This window comes from Primulina eburnea, chromosome 1 (genome assembly GCF_022965805.1).
Source record: "Primulina eburnea isolate SZY01 chromosome 1, ASM2296580v1, whole genome shotgun sequence".
NCBI classification, from domain to species: domain Eukaryota; kingdom Viridiplantae; phylum Streptophyta; class Magnoliopsida; order Lamiales; family Gesneriaceae; genus Primulina; species Primulina eburnea.
The window spans coordinates 56,888,779-56,912,264 of NC_133101.1; the positions used below are offsets into that span (position 1 = coordinate 56,888,779).

The window sequence follows — 23,486 nt, forward strand, 5'->3', positions numbered from 1 at the left end:
AACAAAATGTTAACTTTGAAGAGAACCCAGAAAATGAGAATGTGAATTTTGGTGAAGAAAATCAAACAATAAATAATGTTCCTGAAGATTCTGAAAGTCCAAACAGTTATATTAAATCATTGTATGAATGCATTAAATCAGCCGAAAAAGAAATTTGGGATGGAAATCCACACGGTCATACTGTGTTGTCTGTGCTCGCTCGGTTACTAAAGATGAAACATGAACACAACATGTCCGAGCGCAATTACAATGACATGTGTCAACTTATGTCAGAGTTGTGTCCGTCTGATAACTTCGTCCCTGAGAGTTTTTACGCGACCAAAAAAATTATCAAAGATCTAGGGCTTCCAGTTGAAAAAATTGATGCATGCAACAATAATTGTATGATATACTGGGGTGTTGACGAGGGTTTAACAGAGTGTAAAATATGTGAACATCCTCGATACAAACGTAGTAGAAGTCGATCTCGAAATCCTCAGAAGAAGGGAACTCCGTACAAGATGATGTATTATTTTCCGATCACTCCACGTTTGCAAAGACTGTATGCTTCGAAAGCTACAGCGTCACATATGCGTTGGCATAATGACCATCATTTCGACGGTGACACTATGACACACCCTTCTGATTGTGCAGCGTGGCGTCATTTTGACGCTTTGCATCCATCTTTTTCAGCAGAAATCCGAAATGTGAGATTAGGATTGTCAACAGATGGATTTCAACCTTTTGGACAAAGTGGGCAGCAGTATTTAGCGACGTTTATAAGCATAATCGTCGCTAAATATAGCGACGTTGTTGAAATTACCGTCGCTACAATTAGCGTCGGTGTTATTTTGATCGTCGCTATACTGGAGACGGACTTCATCCTACAGACGGTCGCCAAATTGTCACGGTTATTGTGTCGCGTCGCTTGGGTGAGGCGACGACCCAAAAGGTCACGGGTCAACGGCACGTCGCTAGAACCGTCGCTTTGACGAAGTCGCGACGGTTTTAGCGACGGATAAACCCGTCGCAAATCGCTTTGGTTTTTTGTAGTGGGAGGTCCCCACTCAATCCCACCTCTAATTTTTTAAAGTTAATTAGTTACAAAACATCAAATTAAATAAGTGAATGTTAGTAAATGAATAGAAAAAAATTGCTAAATATTGTACATGCATATATATTTGGAACAAACAAAAAGGAAACATGACATATATAATTGAGACGAAAAGAGTATAATTGAAATAACTAGACAAATTAAAAGGGAAATACAACCAATGTATTTGATAAGGCAGTGTAAATTTTTACAGAGTAGGTTTCTTGTGAGACGATCTCACGAATCTTTATCTGATGGGTCAATCCTGCCGATATTCACAATAAAAAGTAATATTCTTAACATAAAAGTAAAGCAAAAACTTGTGTGAGACGGTCTCACGGGTCGTATTTTTTGAGACGGATCTCTTATTTGGATAATCCATTAAAAAAATTACTTTTTATGCTAAGAATATTACTTTTTATTGTGAATATCGGTAAGGTTGACCCGTCTCACAGATAAAGATTCGTGAGATCATCTCACAAGAGACATACTCTAAAAGTAATATTTTTTCATGGATGACTCAAATAGAAGATATGTCTCACAAAATACGACCGTCTCACACAAGTTTTTGACATTTTTATAATCCCTTATTCATTAATAAAAACTCAACAAGCATCAATATTAATTACTTGAAATTTAAAGTACAGATGCATAAGGCCATCCACAATAGTAAATGTATTTCCTCCAAATATTTGTGGGTCTTATAGTCCACATCATCAATCAAATATTTCACTACTCAAATATCTCACATTTCACAATCAAATATCTCACCAATGGGGATTATCAGGAACCATGAGGGACAACCGATTCTTGTCTTTGGTCAGAAGATTGAGAAGCCTTCCTCGATTACTTTTGCTGAACTACTAGCTATTCTAGTTGGTGTTAATATTTCAAGGGATCATAACATCGGGATTCATCTGATTACCTCTGATTCTCTCCTCGCTGTGCAAGCAGTCATTGGTGGAGAAGAGAATCGTAGTTATACTGGGGCCCTAGCATCTGAAATTCGTGGTCTACTATCTCTTCTAGGGAGCCCTTCTCTTAGGCATGTTCGTCGGACTGTAAATCATGTTGCACATTCTATTGCTTTTTTTGCATGTTCCTCCCCTTCCCCATTTGTTTGGAAGTGTGGAGATTTTCCTTTTTGGCTGATTAATCTTGTAATCAAGGACCTGACTCTTATTCAATAAATTACAAAAATTTTCACCGTCAAAAAAAAAAATCTCACCAATGAAATATTTATAGATCTCGTTGTAACTTTAATTGATAGTTTATTTTCATTTAAATAAAATAACATACAATTTTATTAAAAAATATTAAAAATATTTTTGAATATTAAAAAAATTTAAAAAATATTTTTGAATATTAAAATGATTATTAAAATTAGAAAGTTTAATTAAAAGATATTAAAAATATGAATAACCGGTTAGAATTTGTAACTGGTTATTCACTTTGCACACAAATCAAGAGGACACAATTGTGAATATTTGGTGGTGAAAAATATTTGGATGACATGACACCCTCAATACCCACTACTGTGGCTGCCCTAAGCATTAAAATATGAAATGAAGATGCTAAACAATAATTAACAATCCCGGTCCCAAGATGGAAAATAATAAACCAAACTCTATTTAAAAAAAACAAAGAGTAAATAATTTAATCATGTTGTCCCCTAAAATATTCCATTAATCAATCATAGGGCCCTATTGGCCTAAAATGGCAGCATTCTCCCCTAAGTTCTATCATTCATTAATTTTGGGGCCCCATTGGTAAAGAATGACAAAGAATCTTGAGTAGGTCTCTTGTGAGACGGTCTCACGGATCTTTATCTGTGAGACGGCTCAACCCTACCCATATTCACAATAAAAAGTAATACTTGTAGCATAAAATGTAATACTTTTTCATTAATGACCCAAATAGATATCCGTCTCACGAAATAAGACCCGTGAGACCGTCTCACACAAGTTTTTGTCAAGAATCTTGGGTTGCATGATCCACGCGACATGTTTTTTATAATTAAAACGAGATACCAAAATCTCGATTCAGTTTATGCCATTTTTAAATAACATTATTTATACTATAATAGCCCGCATATTATTTTAAATTATTGAATATATCTATATCTATATAAATATACAGATTGAATTGTGATTTTACTCTATTATCTTTGTTAATTAGTTGTCATCATTAAATTTGTACATGACACGTTCTCTTCCTCATCTTTAATTGGTTATCTTTGTATTTATTTAATTGACTCATTTTCATGCATGTACACTTTCTCTTTCACTCACTTTTATATATACATATTTCTTTCACTCACTTTTATATATACATATTTGATATTTGTATTAATTGTGATTTTACTCTATTGTTCTCATTAATTAGTTGTCGTTATTAAATTTGTACATGACACTTTCTCTTTCTCATCTTTAATTTGTTATCCTTTTATTTATTTAATTGACTCTTTCACTCATTTTCATGCATGTTCACTTTCTCTTACACTCACTTTTATATATACATATTTCTTTCACTCACTTTTATATATACATATTTGATATTTGTATTCTGAAATTTACAAGCACGATCATACTTACATATAAATTAATTTATATATGAAGCACAAAAAGTGATAAAAAAAATTTTAATTTTGAGTTAGCAAAAAAATTTCTATGTGAAAAATATTTTAGGTGCAAAATATTTATTTTTTGTTTTCGTTATAAAAACCAGATACGACATAGTTCAAAATATATCAGCAAGTCACTGATTTTTATATAGGTATTTTAACTTTAATGTGACTCAAAAAAATCATAAATCCAAACTGAAAAAGTTGAAAAGAAATTGAACCAAAATGAGATACAAATCATTTTTTTATTCGCGTATAAATATTAAAAATAAAGTTTATATTGTTCAGGTAGTGATATATTTGTCAAAAATAAACCTAACAAAATAATAAAATTTAATTAGATAATAAATAATTTCATTTTATTTTTGTAATATTATATATTTCATATGAAAATAATTAGCCTTTATATTTCTTTTTTGTTTTTGATAATTATTAGCTTTTATATTTCTATGTTTTACAATAACTAATATATATATATATATATATATATATATATATATATATATATATATATATACGCAAAACGATGTAAAAACATAATTCCACCATCAGAGTAATAAAAAAAATATTATTTCTCAGCATAAGCTCATTTCTTTTAACTTTGAAAAAAATTAAACAGACATATATAAATTTACTTTTGCTTCAAATTTAATATTCAAGCATAAGCTCATTTCTTTTAACTTTGAAAAAAATTAAACAGACATATATAAATTTACTTTTGCCTCAAATTTAATATTCATACTCACGTATTTTACTATCAAATTAATCTTTCTTATTTTTTATTTTTTTTCAAAAAACAAGTTACAATGATTCATGGATTGATTTTCTCAATTGTCAATGAATATTTTCGCAAGTTATTGGAAACCAATAAGTGATATACAATATACAACACTCTTATCAAATGCATAGAGTCCATATATTCAAATCAAATGTCAACCCCAAATTTGAGCTGAATTTACAAAAAAATAAATACCATAGTTTCAGAGCTACCTCGGATGCTAAAGATGCCACATCTAACATTTAAATTCAAAGAATTTGACGAACTCGCCAATATCATGAATGCAAAAGAAGTTCTGCGTAAGTTCCCTTATCTTGAATAAATAATTTTTCCAGCTGAAAGTAGAAGTCATATTTATATTCATAACACCAATGAAATGTGTACAGATACAGATGTGATCGGTATACCAAATAAAGTCATGCCATTAAGAAATTTCACAAGACCAGATAAAACAGAAGGTCAAAGGGACAAGTTATGCTTCTCAACATGAGGTAAATTTAAATAAAAAAATGCCACATATAAACATGCATATCTTAAAATTTGTAACAATAAATATTCTATTTAGAATGGAAACTATTTATGTCACTATGTGGGACGACTTGGCAATATACGAAGGGCAATTGATGAAGCGCATTGAGTCTGAACATCCTATTGTTGAATTTTTCAATCTGACCATGCAAATCTTTCTCAGTATGTTATAAAACAAACCTTCTTTCTTCATTTCCTAAATGTTTTTTTTAATAGCTAAAATGACTAATGTTTGGTGTAAATCGAAAAAATGAAATAGATGCACAACATTTACAAACTACGCCGACAACTATAATGATTCTTAACCCACTATGTGACACTGCCAAAAAAATACAAACATTGTACATATTTCTGAATTTCTAACTCTTCGTATATGTGAGTTATACATTTCATTGTATAAATTGTATGAACTTATTTATTATTCACAAAAATTATTCTAGCATGACAACTTTCTTTTTAAATATATAAAATGATGCTAGAAACTAGATAAAAACAGTGGACATTTTGTTTATTATAGTATATGAATACTTAAAGACTATTATTAATAATAAATTTGTAGGTTGTATGCAGATAAAAAACAAGATAAGTTAAAAGAACTTTGGGTTACGAAGACACTCACAGATGCCAAACAAGTGACATTAGATTATGTAACAAAAAATCGAGCTATGTTGACATAGGTAATGCATTTACTATTTATGAATCTTAAGAGTTTTAATTACTAAAATGATACAAAACAAAAACCAGATAATTTGCTCATGCTAAATATTAAAAATTTTAACAACTAACATTCAAACTAAACCAAGATTCGAAATGCTTCTTATTTTTACATACAACAACTACTATTTGATACGGAGCAAGATAAAGGAAATCGAAACAAAGCTGCTCCATTGTATGAAGCATGTGATCATTGTTTCCAATCTGCTACAAAAACAAACAAAGCAAGTTGTGCCAATTGCATCAACTATCCAATTAAATCATTCCAAGGTAATAAAAAATACGAATACCCAACCCAAGGATTAGATCACGGTAAAAAAAAAAAAGAGATGATCACTACTTTGCTTCTTTATGTTGCAGGTATAGAATAACAATCACAATTGAATATGAGAATGAGACGCTAAGAATAATATTATTTGGAAAAGTCGTAGCATCTTTTGTTGGATGTTCTATTGAAGATTTCATTCAAATTCATGAACAGGTATAAGATAAAACAAACAAACGATTTTATATCTACATAAATAGAATATTTAGATTTTCAATCTAACAATGAAAGTTGCTATGCAAAATTTACCAAATAACCCATATAAAGATTTGCTAAGTCAACCAAGCTCCACACATTCTTGTTCAAGTTGGATAATTCAGTAGAAATACATGATGGAGTGTTAAAGATTGTGGCAAAAGCTATTGAGATACATCACAATTATCCAACAACAAATGTCAATATCAGGAAACGGAGATCTCGAAAGATTATCAAGCAAACTAAACAAAGCAATGTACCGTCAAAGGTAGAAAAATCAAATAAATTAAGTCAACAGAAACATAAATATCCATGAAGATAAAATAGAGATTCAAGACGACGAACCAATTGACGCCTACAAAAAAAGAGCTAAGAAGATAAAAATCGATGGGTACAAAAATATTTCAGGGGGTCTTCAAATCAAAGACTAGAAATTGTGATGATTTTAACCAAATAATTATTTATTAATCTATTAATAATTATTCTTATTGCAAAAATAATTCCAACATATTTAAATAAGATTATCATATACAAATTATCTCTATTTCTCTATGTGCAACGCACATGCATTTATCTAGTTGTATTAAAATATATAAAGAACCATTATCAAAATAAGATAAATTAAGGATTTATAATGGAAACCATTATCAAAATAAGATAAATTATACGGCATAAGTATGCCAGTAAAAATTCGTGAAGGTTCACGATGAATACTAAGTTCACTTTCCAAGTACTAAACAAAATCGAGTCAAGCTAAACGAAACATGAATGTCTAGCTATTTTCATAAGCTCTCTTTTCTGTATAGTGCCGAGAGTAACTCGTTGCTGCAATTCTCACTTCAGTAGTTCGGCTCAGGTCTGATTACGGCCGGGTTAGATTGAGCTCAACCTACGAACAGTTGGCCTGAAGTAAGTTCTAGGCCAGACCAAACAGTCAATGAATCGTTGGATTGGCAATGAATCATAATCTTACTAAGCTCATCATTTTGAATTTACAAATTGTAAAACCAAAAATAAGACATTATAGCAAAGAACTAGCGCAAACAACAAGAATACAGCTTATATTTGTTAAACTTGAAACAATCAAAACACCACATTTTCATCAACCATATTACAAATACAACTGCACAAAACGGAGTGGGTAGTGATCGGTCCCAACATATGACTAAATTTAAGATAATTTAATATTTTGTAAATCAACCAAACAAGATACAAAAGGAAGAGTTTCATTATCAGAAATCACAAAGCTGATGAGCTTTACAATATCATATCATCTGGTCTCCTATAATTCGCTGGAATATAAGTGAATAACAAACATGAGAGAAGCAATCAAAAGGTAAAAGAGAAAAAAACTGGACTGGATATCCAGATAATCATCAAATGACTTAGCTGGAGGTCCATATTTCAACTCAGAAGCTTAGTATCACATAGGCTCGCAGTTTACATGCAAAGTTGGGCCAATCAAACACAATGGATGGTACTGGCGTCCTACTCAAGCTGCACCACAACCGACTCTCAACATGCATCATCATGCCAGACTACGGTTAATAGCCAGATGACACAAGAACATTGTGTTCCTTCAAGCGTTTTTGGAATAGAGCCAAGCGATTCTGTAACTGTAAGATACCAGCAGCTTTCTGGGATAGGATTGTGTTTAATTTGGAGATATAGTCATCCAGTTGATTTCCTGGTTGATCTGCCTCAACCAATAGATTCATCTCCTGAAAACATCGGACATGAGAACCATAACTGCGACGAAGGGAAAATATAGGAATTTGTCTCTAGGTCATTGACCAAATAGAATAGTCCAATTCCTGTTAAATATATCACCAACAATGTCCCTAGCAAGGAAGGGTTGAAAACCGAAAAGAGAAACAGTAAATACATCTAGTGACTATAACAGACCTCTCTAACAAGATCCATTGTTTCCTCCACTTGTCTCCTGTGAGCATTGACAAGATCTTCCTCTTCCTAAAAGAATTTCACAGCATGTCTTACTATCAACATTTAAATTGGATAATATTTAGTTGCTCAAAGCAAATTATGTTTTTGTAACCTTCAATAGAGCATCTAGATCGTCATCTGAATTTGAATAAGTCATTTCTGATTTAGGTGGCTCCTTCCACTTCGCCTGGCCATTAGCTCTCTTTGTTTTATCATCCGAAGTTGCGAAGTTAAGTGACTCAGCTTTCGAGTTCTTCAATGACGGCTTCTCTTGCTCATATAAATCTTCTTCATATTCATCCTTCTCAGTTTGTTCAAGCCATGAATCACCTGCTTCATCTTCAAACGTTGATGTTGGTGGCATGATTGAAGATAAAGGCTGTGTTGTTGACTCCTTCAGATTTGCAGTTGAAGATAAAACATCTCTTTTGGAGTTTCCTTTTGAAAGGCTCTTCACCCTAAACCAAAACAAAAGGCATGGTAAAGCCCTAAAAAGGAAGAAATGTTAAAATGTTAGCACATAAAAGATTTCAACCTATCTGCATATCGTAATGTATTCAATGTATGTTCACAAGATCCTGCATTTGGTGAGACACAGGAGATCATTACAGTGCGAGAATTTCCAACAAATGAATCCCTTAAAACTTCTGTCAATTTACTGCCTCGAAATGGAATGTGGCCTTGATCATTGTCAAGTGCTCTAATACACTCCTTCAATGCTAGCAAACTTTTATTTATCTCAGCCCCTTCCATTCTGCACAATTAGAATTCAGAAAGAAGATAGGATGAGAATTAGGAGAGACAATAAACAAAGGGCATGTTTGGGTTCATTTTCCCCACTTCCCTCAGCTCCAGAAAAAGAGCCGAAATATTTTTCAGTTTTCAAAGTATCACAAAAAAATAAAAAAAATAAAAATATATATATATATATATATATATATATCTCCTATGTCACATCACTCACCCGACATTTTTTAATGTAAGATAACATCTACACTAAAAAATAAATACTTCAGAAAATAAAAACAAACATACACACACACACACATATATATATCACTTTGTCCAGAATATTTTTCAAAAAAATTCTGAGACAACATAAAAAAACCATAGCTTAATCTTTTGCTTCAGAAAACATAAAAAACCACAGCTTAATCTTTTGCTTCATAATAAACAACACATGAGGGTGGGATGATCCACATGTTCATTATATTTCTTGAGCAGCAAAATTCTCATGTATGCCAAGTGCAATCATAATAAATTTAATCACTTTTAATACTGTTAAATTTTATGCATTTGGCAGAACTTATTTGACTGATTAAGAAGCTCTTAATATATACCTGGTCTGCTTATCATTATCAGTTGTATCTGCACCCCGTTCGCTTCCAGCAAGGTCAATGAAGGAGAGTTTGCCAACAACCCGAGCAGGTTTGGTTTCACTGACATCAGCTGACCTCTTAACAGAAAGCTGAAGAATGGCATGTGATCGAGATGATTCTTCATTTGCACCTGTGGTGCCAGTACTTCTTGTTGCATTTCCTCGCTCAATAAGTTCCTTGACTGTCTCCACATCTGAAACTCGATACTCTTGCAAGCCAACAATACACACTTGTTGCTTCCCATCCTCTCTCATGCAAAGTTTTCTGCCATGACAGATGTTGGAAGCATTATTGCAATGAAGTGATGTATGGCAAAAGCTACTGACTTAAATAAGATCAAGTGAGACAGTTTACTTTCTATCACTGAGCAGATCAAAGAGTTTTCCTCCATATATCTCAAAGAAACTGACAAATAGTTGAAAGCCTTGGTTCTTGTAAGTGTGATGCATGAGCCTCAAGATATCCCTAACTGCTTTGAGCGGCAGTGGTTTCATTGTATATGTTTTGCCACTTCCTGATTGGTTTCCAGATGGTAGTAAAATAGAATAATTGAGATGGGAGGAAGATAGAAGGGGAAAGAAACGGTGTCAGCCAAAGCTTAGTGATGAATAAAAATGAAAAAAAACGAACAAGTTCACGATGAGTTAGTGAGAGGTATAGAATTGAAAAGATATGCAAACACGATATCTCTATTAAAAAATAAAAGCTTAATCATGCTACAGACATTTCCAAATCTTAATGTCTTACATAGATACAAGTTCCCACAAGTAAATTCATCAATTAATATAAAATAACGGCAAAATAAGTCAAATACATGCTATCAATGACCGGAGATAGCAGGAACTTTTGTAGTAGAATATTAAAATCACACAAACACTAGTCTCATAAAACAGAGAGTTTAGCTCAAAAAAGTCCAAAAAAAGTCTCTAAATAGTCTCCAACCCGATCTCTTGTTCCAGGTTAGCAAACATAGAAACCATGAACTTGTTTTTTAGATAAATCAAGTAATTGAGTGTGTTTCTCCCTGCATCTTTAAATGCTTCCATTGAAGGAAATTCACAGTCATTTGATGAAACTTCAAGAAAGTTGAAGCAAGAGACTTATCAATATTTACAAAGCTGCTCTCCCATAATCTGCATCTTCCAGTATATGGTGAGAAACGAAACTAGCCTAACTACAGGTATCATGTTTACAAACCCTGATTTCATCTGGTGATTTCATGCAATACCTGTTTGCCCATAAGCAAAGCAAGTTGCTTTTGTACGTTGGAAAATGATGGGGACAATAGGCTCCACTGTTTCACGGTACACCTACACAAATTAGATACATGGCACAATTAGAAACACAAAAGTTTAAAAGAGAAACATGATGAGAAACAAATTAAAGCCATCTTGGTATCAGATCCAGCTCATGCCCTGGAGTCACCTCATCATTTGAAACTTCTTCATCCAGCACAGCATCAAAGACAAATTCATGTTTCTCCAAATACTCAGTCAAATCAACCTGTAGCACATTTAAATTCAGAATATTGATTGTTTTAACCAAAGGACTGATACATTAATTGTTTTAACGAAAGGACTGATTCTATTCAGCTGAATAAACTCAGAACCAGGTCATTTGATTTTTCCATAGAATCCTTATCTGGATGAATCTTGTCAAATAACACTAGTTAGTACTCTAGAAATTCTTGGAAAAGCAAAAGAGAAAATTAATCTAATAACGATTCTACAACCAAAAAACAGTGTTTTTCCTACCAAAGTGATTAAAGATAATTAACTGAAAAGTGAAAACTAATTGGGCATATGTAGAAAGAAAAGAATTTATCGAATAATTTTAATCTAGTTAACTCAATCTTTGAGCATACCTTCAAATTCTAGAGAGATTACTCTAAACCACATGGACAAAAGTTCTGTGGAAAATAGTATAGCCTAACAGAAATTTTAAAAAACTATTATTGAGGGATACAGAGATACCGACCTTAAGTTTTGTCTCATGGACCACAAGAGAATTTGAAAAGGTTTCTATAATGTCCTCCTCATTCTTAGCCAATTCCTTTTTGTTAATTGGTCTTTTGCGGACCTGATCATTTATGAGCAATTGTAAGGGCAGATAAGTCGAAAGTTGTATTCAGGCTTTGGTAACCAAAAAATTGAACTATTGAGATATGGAAATTTTGAATAGAGTTGAAAATACTTACCACCACTTTAATCTTTGCAACATTGCTTGCCTTCATATTATCAGATGACAGGCTTTTCAGAACATTGCCCTCTTCCAAGCCCCGAGTTTTGCCAGCTTGTTTGATGTTTCCAAAATATGCATCTGCATCATCAAAGCTTCTTCCCCGTGAAATATGATTCATTGAGGGCACATCATAAAGACCAGGAACTGGAATCTTTCCACAGCAACACACCCAAAACAGAAAAAATAAGAAGAGAATCAGGCAATGTCTAAACAAAGTAACATATTCAGACAAAAAAAAATATCAGGATCAAAACCAAATTCAAGAGACCAACACCAATTATATATCAAACTATTCATGTCAATTAATACTCAAACGGTTAGAAGTTAGTTTTAAAGTAACTGAGTGAATATGCATGGATCCCCAACTGGAAATTGAGGGGTCCCTCCGCCAGCCCCAAAGAGTAAAACTAAGATCAGAGAGCACAAAAGTTGGCCATCATATGAAATGCAACGGTGCATATGACTGGAAAATGAAGCGAAGCATGAGCACAAGGTTCAAGCTACAGAAAGCCAAGCTAATAAACATTGTATTAAAAGGGTAATAAATCATTTTACAGAAAAACATTTAGCTAGAACGCTAAAATATTAAGTTAAATCACCACATTAGACCAATATAAGCAGGATAAAATCAAAAATCAGAGTTCAATACCCAATCACATAATCCACAAATGCACACAGCAAGATTGAAGTCGGGAGTTGTAGCACCCAAAAGAAAATATAAATGTCGCCCATACCATACTAAAAAGCAACAGCTGGAAAACAAATTTGACTCCAAATCAGAAGTTTACCTCCGAAAGCAACTCAGTGTCGAACGAATTCAGATCCAAGAGCCCCGGGCTATACTCATTCAACGGAACTGGCTCCTCCCCATTCTTCCTCTGCCTCGGATACCCCGGAGGCGTCAACGGCTCCGAAAGAAAATCACTTCCCCCTCCGAACATTCTCTGCCCCTGCACACTCCTATACATTCTCGAATCCTGACCCCCTCCATTGAAATACCCAAAATCCTAATTTCCGGGTAAACGAAATGATCAAACAAAATTAGCTGAATAATAATCATGGGTTTTAGATTTTAGTATCATCAGATCTAAATATAATTACAAGTTAGAAAATTCCGAGCATTCACCTGAATTGGAGGAACTGCATTGTTCGCGGACTGCTGGTGTTGCAGACCAGCTGATTGCAGCCAACGGCCATTCGAGGAAGTCTCGAGAAAGTTTTCGGAGTACTGCCGCTGATGGTGAGCCCCCGATGCACCCGATCTTTGCCTTCCCACAGCATTCATTTTCTCTCAAGAACAAAAATGGAGGAAAAACAAAACCCAACAATCTCTCCTCAGCTTCGATCGATTGCGAAAAACTTCAGCCTCGCCAAAAAATAAAAAATCGATATTTTTCTTCCTAGAGTACAGTATGGTATGATTACAGACAAATGTGGGATAATTTTTTGGGAACGAATGAATTATTAAGACGGGTCGACAGGAAAAAAAAAAAAAGGCTTTGAAATTTAACGGTTCAGATCCAATTCACTGTTTCACTCACTGTAAAAAAAAGATGGAAACTCACGCAAATTCACCGCAGAAAACAGAGAAAACGAAAGGATGGGTTCCAGTAGAAATTTTGAATTTTGAAGAGCGGCACGTGTGGAGGGACTGGCGCGTGCGAGAATGAGTTTGAGGGTGGGCCCCACCTGTGTTTTGAATTAAAGGGGGCTGTTTTTGTGCATTCCATGGCTCCACATGGTGGGGGTTGTGCCGTTTACGGACAGCCTCTATTATTATTTTTTTAAAAAATACTTTTTAATTATTAAATTTAAATAATTATACAGACTAGTATTTTAATTTTAATTATATTTGAATAATATAAGGGTGTGTTTAGTTGAGTGTATTAAACAAAGATAGATTAATAGTTAAATACTTATCTAATGTTAGTTAAAATTTTAAGATCTTTTAGTAATCATTTTGACCTGATTTAATATACGATTTTGTGGATAACTATTTGATTATTAATCTAACAAATCAAAGGACATTATCAAAACTCAATAAATTACATTTTTCCTCTCTTATTTCTTAGAGTGTTAAATTATTTATTGAATAAAAAGTTTATTTTATATTATTGTACGTTAGCTGTCGATCCTGATAATTATTATTTTATTTGATTTAAACTTTAAAAAATATAAAGATATATTTTTATTTTGAAAAATAATTTATTTGTATATATTTTAATAAAATAATAAAAACTAAATTTTAATGTTGATTATGATTATCAATAATATTTATATTTTTATTATGTTTAATTTTATGATATTTACACTTATTAATTCAAAGATTAATAATATCTTTATTATTAACATTATTATTATTATCTAGTATTATGTATTGCTTCCATATGTATATGATAAATAAGTAAACTTGCAAGGACATAATAGTAAATTTATTAATATTTAAAAGCTAATAACATATTCAAATTATTGAACCAAACAATCTTAATAGTATCATATGATGTTTAATTAATAATATACCAATCTTACTATCTATAGCATAATCAATCATTTATTTATCTCATCATTCATACGAAACACACCATAAGGCATAGTTTGGTACATGAGATAAGTGAATGATTGATAAATAATCTTCATTATCTAATGTCTGGTATCTTTTTAAAAAGCTCATGATATTGATAAATAATTTTTGAGAAGGATAAAATGTTCCTTCTATTACGTGTGATAATTTTAATTTAAGAATAAAATACACTATAAATGACTTAAGTACCCTCGATTTATATATGATTTTTATAAATCTATGCTAGTAGATAGAAATTAAAATCAAATAAATGTTTTTATTTATTTTTTTATATTATATAATATGATAAGTATATAAATGAATTCGAGATAATTATATAAATAATTTTTATAAATGTCAATAAAATTATTAATTTCACCCGATTAACCTTAAAAATTGATATTTTACTTGACTCGCAAAATCAAGGGCTCAATTATCATATTATATAATATATATAATTAGGAAAAAAATAAATAAATCATGCAAGCATTATCGGCGCATTAACAGATAAAAATATGAACTCAAGCAACAACTTTGAAATTATAAAATTTATTATGATAAAGTTAATTTTGTCATTACAATCTAATATATAAATTTAATCACTCTTATTAAAATAATATCAAACATTAAATATAATATCCTACATCTTATTTATCCTTAATTTATCTTTATATTATATATCACATCCTATCATGTGTACCAAACTATGCCTAAGAGTATTATATTTAAATAAGACATATTTTAGGTTGTACATTTGAATAATTTCAAACCATATTACATAATTTATATAATATTTGCCACAAATTTTATGCATGACTATAATTCTAAAAATATTACAAAATAAAAAAATAATATTGTGAATCTATTTAGACTCATCATTGTGGTAATTTTTACAAAATAAAAAAAATCATATTGTGAATCTATTTAGACTCATCATTGTGGTAATTTTTGTAGCAGGGGAATGAGTTTAGAATTCTAAATTTCGTATTGTAATTCAATAATTTTTGTAATTTAGAATTCAAAATATTACAAAATTAAAAAAATCGTATTGTGATTTTGTAATTGAGTTTAGAATTCAAAATTTCGTATTGTAATTCAATAATTTTTGTAACATAGAATTCAAATATTACAAAATAAAAAAATTCGTGTTGTAATTTTTGTAATTGAGTTTAGAATTCAAAATTTCGTTTCGATCTTCAGATCTTGATTCGTTGACATTCTAACATAATAATTTTGAACACTAAACATTTTTAAAAAAATGTCGAAAGATTGGATTTAAGTCATTAATTTTAACACATAAACTCATGTGGCACGATCTCACACGTCAATTTTGTGATAAAAATATCATGTTTGGGTCACTTATGAAAAAATATTACTTTTGATCGTAAATATGAACAAAATTAACTTATCTCACGAATAAAAATATGTAGATCGTCTGACAAAATGCATACTTTAATTTTAATGACAAAATCAAGTGCTACGAGAAAAAAATATATATATATAAATTAAAAACGCTATTTTGTCCCCTCCTCCCGGGGTTTCATCTCCCTTTGTCTGATCAAAGATGGTTCGAATTGTCACTTCAACTATACCGTCTACCACTACCTTCCAAATTCTAAGTATTTACCACCCAATAATTGATATAAGGGCTTCTGAATCCATCACTGTTTATTCCTCTGGGTATTGATCCAATTATGGTAAAGATCCATATATGTGCATTGTGACAAGTATTCATCCAATTATTCTGAAGGATCTATATTTGTTTTTCACATATATGGATGATTGAATTACGCTATCTTGACGTAAAATCTCGGGTTAGGGCTGTTGAACTAACGCTTTAGGCGTCTACGTACCACTCCAAACACAACAAAAACAACACAAGATTCAGATCTATTTAGCAAGTTTTTGATCTTACAGTGTAGAAATCAAATCATACTTCAATGAATGTTTTTAAATCATAGTTTGGAGAGATTTTCATAATCATGAACAATAAATCCCATGCTCACAATGTCGAATGTATGTAAAGACTGGAGATCAAGAAATGTATCAGTCTCTTCCCTTCAAGTGTTTGCTTACTTCCCTTTACTTGAATGGCAAATCTTGCAGCAATTCATGCCATTTTAGCTTGCAGGAGTCGGCATAAACTCCCCGGTTTCTCTGCATGCGAGTTTCATGCCTATACCACGTTATCTGTTCAAGTACCATTGTCGTGAAACAAGCACCTGAGAGCTACCTCATATGCGGTAAAAATGGCCCCATTCACGATAAATGCTCTAGTAACAGCGGTACCTAAACCTCTCCAGAGCACATTATACCCTTCATCTCTCACAATTCGCGTAAAGCAATCGACGATCCCGGAATATCTCAAAGGCAACGACTGTGATTGGATTCTCGTTTTGATCACATCTAAAGGATAGGAACCGATCCAACTAGCCACTCCCGCAAGACCACCTGCCAGAAGCATGGTTCCAAATGGTTCTTGACCGTTCTTCCGGCATCCTGGATGGAGTTGTTCTCTCATATACTCGTATGTCAAAAAGTACACACCGTGAGCCGGTGCATCTCTCAGAACAGTGATGGTTAAACCGCGGTATAGCCCTCTCCAACCTTCCGTTTTGAATATGAATTTGACGACGTCTATTGGACCCTTTTGGATACTCGATTGGCTGGTTGTTTGGTTGGTTTGCTGCTGCAGCTGTAGACGTATTTTTATCAACTCGACAGGGCTGAGAAGCAGGCTTTGTACAGCTCCTGTGCTGATTCCTCCGAGAGCAACTCCTCTGTATGAGGGTGGATCATCTGCAGCGATGTTTGAGTCTAGTACTCTAGATAGTATGGCATATGTCTGGAAAGCGATGGCATTCTGCATTTGCAAAGGAAGTGACATCAGTGAAGATCGAGTGTAAATTAGCCCCAAAAGCAAAATAATTATCACCATTATACTGCATATAATTCTATGAATTGCAAGTTTTGAACAAATATTTATTCAGTTGTGAAAAAAATGTGACATTTGAAAACTTGGTCAAAAATTGACATGACCCAAAGCTCAAAACTGAAAAGTAGCACGCCGCGTAGAGATCCCACCATTGGAGATCTTCTCCCAGCATAAAAGGGAGCCTAAAGTACGCACATATAGCACAGTAAAAAGTGAACAGTAGGTGACCAAAATTCCATGATCCACGTTAACAAATCCGACACGGATATTCACGATTATTCAATCCCAAATCCCAATAACACAACGAGAAAAGGAACCTGGAAAGTGACAGAAGCAAACGGAGCCGCCATTCCCCGGTACAGAGCGGAGGGGCCATCAGTCGCAACCACGCGGCGGAGAATGCTGAAAGCAGACCCAGTTTTGCCCGATTGCTGCTGCAGAATTCTCAGCGTATCTAGAGGATAGCCCGTGATAACACCGGCGGTGCCGCCGAACCCGCCTGCCACAAATTCTCTGCCCCAACTGCTCGCTAGATACTCCGGCCAAAAATCCATTATTTCACCACCCACGCAACAATTCCAAATGCAATCAGTTTACAGCCAATTTTCTGTGCTTTTATTCATTGAAAATCAAAGAGATTTGGCGACACAAGTGAATGTACCAACTTTGAACTGAAGAAAACCGATTCGCTTTCGTTTCGGTTTCTCGTGATTCGCGTGGACAGTAGTACACGAATGATGTAGGGGATGGGACGCTCACACTGCCGCCTTCTGTGTCCTTCTATATGTTTTTTTTTAATAAAAAATTTGTACCCAAATATAATTTTTTTAAAAATAATGAATATAACTCGCAAACCGCCCTCTTGTGAGACGATTTCACAAATCTTTGTCTGTGAGATCAGTCAATCATATCGAAATTCACAATAAAAAGTAATACTCTTAGCATAAAAAGTAATATTTTTCATTAACGACTCAAATAAGAGATATGTCCTCACAAAATACGACCCGTGAGACCGTCTCACACAAGTTTTGACATTTTTTTATTATAAAAACATTTTAAAAACAGTTGTCCAAACAAGATTTATACTTACAACAAATTTTAAAATTTTTTATAAACTTTTTTTTAAAAATATATACTTTTATTAAAGTGTTTTATAATTATTTGTCTTACCCCACCTCGTCAAATAAGTGAATCGGGTCCTCTCAAATGAATGGTTGCGTGGCCAACAAGTATAAATAAAAATAATATTTATTTAATATGATATTTCAAATATAATTATTAGTATAAAATTGTATGGGAAATTTGGGTTTCATCCCCAGCCGTCATTTTTTTTTTGTGGTTCCGTCCCCTAGGTACTTTTTTAGTACCACATTTTCCACCTGAAGTGTACCACATTTCCACATGAGGTGTACCACATTTGTATGACCCTAGTACCACATTTTGTGGGTAGGGAGTGAAGCCAAAGAAATTTTTTGATTGGGGATTTTTCAAAAACTTCCCCTAAAATTGTATTAAAATAGGGTTTTAAGATATTTTTAAGAAATGATCGTTATCTAAATACCATATTTAACTTTATAACACAATACTTAAAATATTTATCCCCTTCAAATAATTGTGTGGTTAAGTTTAAAACCTACAATATTTTATATAAGAGTGATTTATAAAATAAAATATCAATAAAAATTATATAAAAATAATTTTTTAATCATTTAATACACTGCAAATATTTCATGATATATCTTTATTTTTCAAGATTGATGGAAACTTTTTTTTAATTTTAGATAAAAACACAAGAAATAGATATAGATATAGATAGATATATAGATAATATATAATACAGTAATATTATTTTTTTAATTCTAAAGATCTTTAACGTGTATATAAATTTAATAAAAAAAGTATTTATCAAAGTTTAAATCTAAAAAATACATATATAATCAATATATATAGATAAAATTAGATCAAGACATGCTCTCATATTATTAAAATGATATTTTTAACAAAATTCAAAATCTAAATAATCATATATATATATAATTAAAATAAATTTAAGATATGATAAATACGTTTTTTGCTATATAAGAAAATAATCAAAATTTCAAAAAAATTAAAAAGTAGTTAATCGATCGGACCGATTTTTAAACTGTTCACTAATACACGATCAGACTGACCAATTTGATCGTAAAAACGATTATTAAGATTGGTTCGGTCTGATTCTAGGTTTATTCCATGCTATCTTTGTGAGCACTGCCCTGATTCTATCGGATCCGACTGCATCAACACCATACTACTGTGAAAAAAAGAATAAGATTCTAAAAATTAATATAATAAACTAAAATAAAATTTAAGGATATAAAAAATAAAAATCGTCTGAACGTACCAAAATTATGATTTTCCTTTTTATTTAAATTTAAAAAAAGGCCTGGGTCAAATCTGGGTGCTGGGCCTGGCGGTTTGCGAGTGGATATTTGTAGGTGGAGAAGCTCACAGCAACACCGCATAAGCTTTCGCACGACGCCATACATGGCGTTTCTCCAATTATCCCTCTCTTTATCAAGCAAAATCCCGGCTATGACGCCGGTGTCGTCTCCATGTCTTACTTCAACCTCATGCGAAATGGGGACAAAGACAATGGCGTCTGTTTCTCTTCCTCCGCCTTTGATTGGTTTCAGGAGAATTCGCTTTCCGGTATTGAGGCGAGGAATTCGAAGGTCATTGGTTGTGGGTATGGCTCCGAAAGAAGAGAAGATGACTCGACGCTCCCCTCTCGATTTTCCTATCGTGAGTTCCTCTTTGTTTATTTGCCTTCTTTTTTTTTCTCGTTTATGCTTCTCGTGGGGTGGGGGCTGTGGAGAAATTAGTTATGAAATCCCCTCGTCGTGTCCCCGTCTTGGATTTGTTTTTGATTGATCAGTGGCAGAAAAGTTCTGCTAGGGTGACTTTTGAGTGTGGATATGAACGAAATTGATTCATGGGGATGGCACAAAAGCAGAAGAAAACAGGCATTGTCGAGTCGAGAGTATTTGCACTTGTATTTAGAACTTATTCATGCTCGTGAAGAAGGGTTCAAGAATACTACTCTGTTTGCATGTTCATGTTTTCAGTGGTTCATAGTTTTGCTTCATTCGTTATTTTGGATTCACAAAACATATCTTCTAAGCTTCGTTTTCACCATCCGAAATGGTTGAGGTGTAACTTTCAAGTCTTTGTATCTTCTTTGTGAATCTTTCTTGGCATATTTAGAAGAATAGAACAGAACTAACCGACCATTTTTTTATGAGACTAGAACAACATCCATGTGAAAGAGAAGTTAGATGAATCTTCCTTACATTTCTTGTATTGCTGCTTCGATAAATTATTTAATATATGCAATTGTTAACGGTAATCTTATGCATTGCATTCAAATATCAGTGAGGGAGATAATACTAGTTCATTGACACGATGTGCGTTTGATTTATGGCTCTTTTCTACTTTGGCACTCCTGTAAACGATGTCTATGCAGCGGTCCTTGATTGATATCTGACTCAATTCAACATGTTTAAGCAGTTGGATGTTTCCTCCATGGGACCAGGATTCATAGAAGTGGCCTTTTTTTTTTACCTGGGGTATTTTATTTTTTAACCTCGGTCAACTATTTTTTTAAGAAAATGATCCTTAAGTATAATTAAATACACTTAATGATGTCATTTTCTTAAAAAAAGAGTTGACCGAGGTTGTTTAGCCAATTACCAGTGCTTTGTTTTCTAATCTTGTCGGATTCCTTCTAATTTGAAGCTTGACTTTCATAATTGAGATCATATTGTGTTTTCAGGAGTGGGATAGGCCAAAGCCTGGAAGGAGACCCGACATATTCCCCCAGTTCAGCCCAATGAAAACTCCATTGCCGTCACCAATGCCGGCCGATCCGCCTGAAGAAGACGATGAAGAGGAAGAAGAAAAGGAAGAGGAAGAGGAGGAAGATCCTGATAAAGAGAATCCAGAAGAGCCCGAACAGCTGTAACATAAATCACAGGGCCAGATCATACACGAATTTTGATTGCTTTAGCGACACACTATGCATTTTGAGCATAACCTGTAGGGTCTTGAGTTCTATTGTAAAGCATGTTTTTGCAAGATTGACAGGTCAAGTAGGCGGTGGATCGTAATTGATTTAAACAATGTTGTCAAACAATCCGAGTTACATTTTCACTCCTTTGTATCTTTTCAATCTGGTAATCTCATTTGTGTCTATTCCGCTCGAAATGATCATCAACACACAAAATCCATTGTCCAAGTTAATCATGGTTGATACATGTGATCATTAAAATGTAGTAGACTCCTAATGAACAACTCCTGTCGAGTTTTATCACAAGCAACCATCATTTCTTCCCACTTTTATTCAGACCAGAGCTACCAAATGGACCCTTTCGTTGCGCCTTCGCCTTGACCTCCTTCAGAGCCTGCCAACGGGAGAAAAACACGACAAATATAGGTTAGAGGCCATGGAAAAGAACAGGCATCCAAGAAAAACCAGTGTTTTACCTTTTCTTCATCCTTTTTCTTTTGAAGATTAGCCTAATCAACCTGCAATATACCAAAACCAAAGATATATGTACAAGAAAGTAATTTACCGAAGGCCACTTGACAAACAACATAAACGAATTACGTTTTGTTAGTGTTTCAATTCCCTCATTTTCTTTCTTAAGGTTCGAATGCTCAAACAGTTTGCATTGATACAAGCACTCGAGGTTAAAACAATCGGAAAGAAAACTAGCACTATCTCATGATATCATACACCAAAAATCTGGTCCTAGCATCGAGCACGTGGCGCAGCCCTTTGAAGATGATGGTATCGATCTTGGCAAGAAATCCATATCGAACAGCCCACATAAAATCTATACAGCATTTGGCAGATGACAGCTTTCATCCATTACTTTTCATACTTCATAGGGTGACATTGAGTTTGTGTCTTCCTCAAGCATTTTGAAAAGTTTGAGCGAAAGAAAGGCGCTACCTCTCCATGCACAAAAGGCAAAAAACTAAGAATCCGGAAGACTGATTGATAGGTATGGTTCAAATTTCTCTGCATGCACCATTGAAACAAATAATTCCATCTTTCACAAGCATATATCCATTCACACGCTTGGTTAAATCTACCTCCCTCAATTTCCAATAATGGGAAATTAGTTGCAGAAGATCAATACCTCGTCGTTAACTTTCTTTTCGACCTTTGGTTGCTTCAATGGCTTAGCTTTTCCTCCTGTTTGAAAAGAAAATAAAGGATTCGACAAAATTTCATGTCTTTTTCGTTTAAAATTGGAACAAGATATTGATCAGACAAAAACAAATTAATCAAACGTTAAAAACATATAAATAATTGATCGATCTCAACTTCCATGTTGCACGATAACCCAGCTGCTCGACATGGTTGAATCCTACAATGGGGCTTCGCAATGATCACAAAATGAAGCTCTGAAGAGTGGGAAAATAATCATTTTCAAATAACAATTATGTCAAAAAATGTATACTCTTATAAAAAATAATATACACAAAAACTTGTGTGAAACGGTCTCACAGATAGTATTTTGTGAGACGGATCTCTTATTTGGGTCATCCATTAAAAATTATTACTTTTTATGCTAAGAGTATTACTTTTAATTGTGAACATCGGTAGGATTGACCCGTCTCACAGATAAAGATTCGTGAGATAATCTCACAAGAGACCTACTCAAAAATATATATACTTATATCCTTTTTGATTTTGAATCTTGATTCATCCCTTATTTGTTTAAATATACCCAAAAATGAATACTATTTCAACATTACAAAGAGCAAGCTGCAAACGTTTTAACAACACTGCCCAATAAATTTGGAGCATTTTGAGTTTTTGATCAAATGCTCACCATTAGCTAAAAACAAATTCACGAGGGATCAAACGTTTATCCTATGCGATTGGCCAACGATGAGCATTGGATCGGGATTATTGTGCTGTTTTAATGTCTAATTTTTCCATTAAAGGACCGAACCATGAATTCTATCACTTTGTTTATCCTTTTATTGCTCTTTACCACTGTAGCAGAAATAATGGCTTTTACAAACAATACTGATATTTATTTTAGATTATTAAACAATATAAAATAAAGTCAATTTTAACTCGAGAGGGCTATATTTCATGAAAAACTAAATGAAGCTGGAACTTGAGCTCAAAATGGT

At 33.1% G+C, this 23,486-nt stretch overlaps 3 protein-coding genes across 4 annotated transcripts; 1 reads left to right on the forward strand and 2 right to left on the reverse strand.

Moving 5' to 3' along the window:
• Positions 1 to 7,445: 7,445 nt before the first annotated feature.
• On the reverse strand, positions 7,446 to 13,266 carry LOC140832822 (kinesin-like protein KIN-13B). The gene is made up of 12 exons (XM_073197034.1): positions 12,926 to 13,266; positions 12,588 to 12,806; positions 11,756 to 11,950; positions 11,536 to 11,637; positions 10,984 to 11,061; positions 10,787 to 10,868; positions 9,913 to 10,072; positions 9,520 to 9,822; positions 8,715 to 8,933; positions 8,292 to 8,637; positions 8,141 to 8,206; positions 7,446 to 7,956 (listed from the first exon to the last, which is right to left on the reverse strand). Exons 1-12 carry the CDS (start codon positions 13,082 to 13,084, stop codon positions 7,780 to 7,782), a joined length of 2,106 nt encoding a protein of 701 aa, XP_073053135.1. The 5' UTR covers positions 13,085 to 13,266; the 3' UTR covers positions 7,446 to 7,779.
• A 2,964-nt stretch (positions 13,267 to 16,230) lies between these two features.
• On the reverse strand, positions 16,231 to 18,061 carry LOC140812883 (mitochondrial arginine transporter BAC2-like). The gene is made up of 2 exons (XM_073171262.1): positions 17,612 to 18,061; positions 16,231 to 17,222 (listed from the first exon to the last, which is right to left on the reverse strand). The coding sequence occupies exons 1-2, from the start codon at positions 17,846 to 17,848 to the stop codon at positions 16,554 to 16,556; spliced, it is 906 nt and encodes a 301-aa protein (XP_073027363.1). The 5' UTR covers positions 17,849 to 18,061; the 3' UTR covers positions 16,231 to 16,553.
• A 1,651-nt stretch (positions 18,062 to 19,712) lies between these two features.
• On the forward strand, positions 19,713 to 21,948 carry LOC140832838 (uncharacterized). Of its 2 annotated transcripts, XR_012118167.1 has the most exons (3): positions 19,713 to 20,075; positions 21,106 to 21,380; positions 21,790 to 21,948. XR_012118167.1 is itself a non-coding variant. In XM_073197068.1 (2 exons), the coding sequence occupies exons 1-2, from the start codon at positions 19,818 to 19,820 to the stop codon at positions 21,292 to 21,294; spliced, it is 447 nt and encodes a 148-aa protein (XP_073053169.1). In that variant the 5' UTR covers positions 19,713 to 19,817; the 3' UTR covers positions 21,295 to 21,522. The 2 variants fall into 2 exon arrangements, 1 of the variants encoding a protein (XP_073053169.1); XM_073197068.1 differs by lacking the exon at positions 21,790 to 21,948 and having other exon boundaries at positions 21,106 to 21,522.
• The last annotated feature ends 1,538 nt before the right edge of the window (positions 21,949 to 23,486 follow it).

Bases quoted from the DNA above. Each gene is read 5' to 3' on its own strand.
- LOC140812883 (XM_073171262.1), bottom strand. From the start codon at position 17,848: ATGGATTTTTGGCCGGAGTATCTAGCGAGCAGTTGGGGCAGAGAATTT. The intron at 17,223-17,611 runs GTTCCTTTTCTC...TTGCAAATGCAG, and splicing joins TTGCTTCTGTCACTTTCCAG to AATGCCATCGCTTTCCAGAC.
- LOC140832822 (XM_073197034.1), bottom strand. From the start codon at position 13,084: ATGAATGCTGTGGGAAGGCAAAGATCGGGTGCATCGGGGGCTCACCAT. The intron at 10,869-10,983 runs GTGACTCCAGGG...TAATTTGTGTAG, and splicing joins AAGAAGTTTCAAATGATGAG to GTGTACCGTGAAACAGTGGA. The intron at 7,957-8,140 runs GTCTGTTATAGT...CGATGTTTTCAG, and splicing joins CAATGGATCTTGTTAGAGAG to GAGATGAATCTATTGGTTGA.
- LOC140832838 (XM_073197068.1), top strand. From the start codon at position 19,818: ATGGCGTTTCTCCAATTATCCCTCTCTTTATCAAGCAAAATCCCGGCT. The intron at 20,076-21,105 runs GTGAGTTCCTCT...TTGTGTTTTCAG, and splicing joins CCCCTCTCGATTTTCCTATC to GAGTGGGATAGGCCAAAGCC.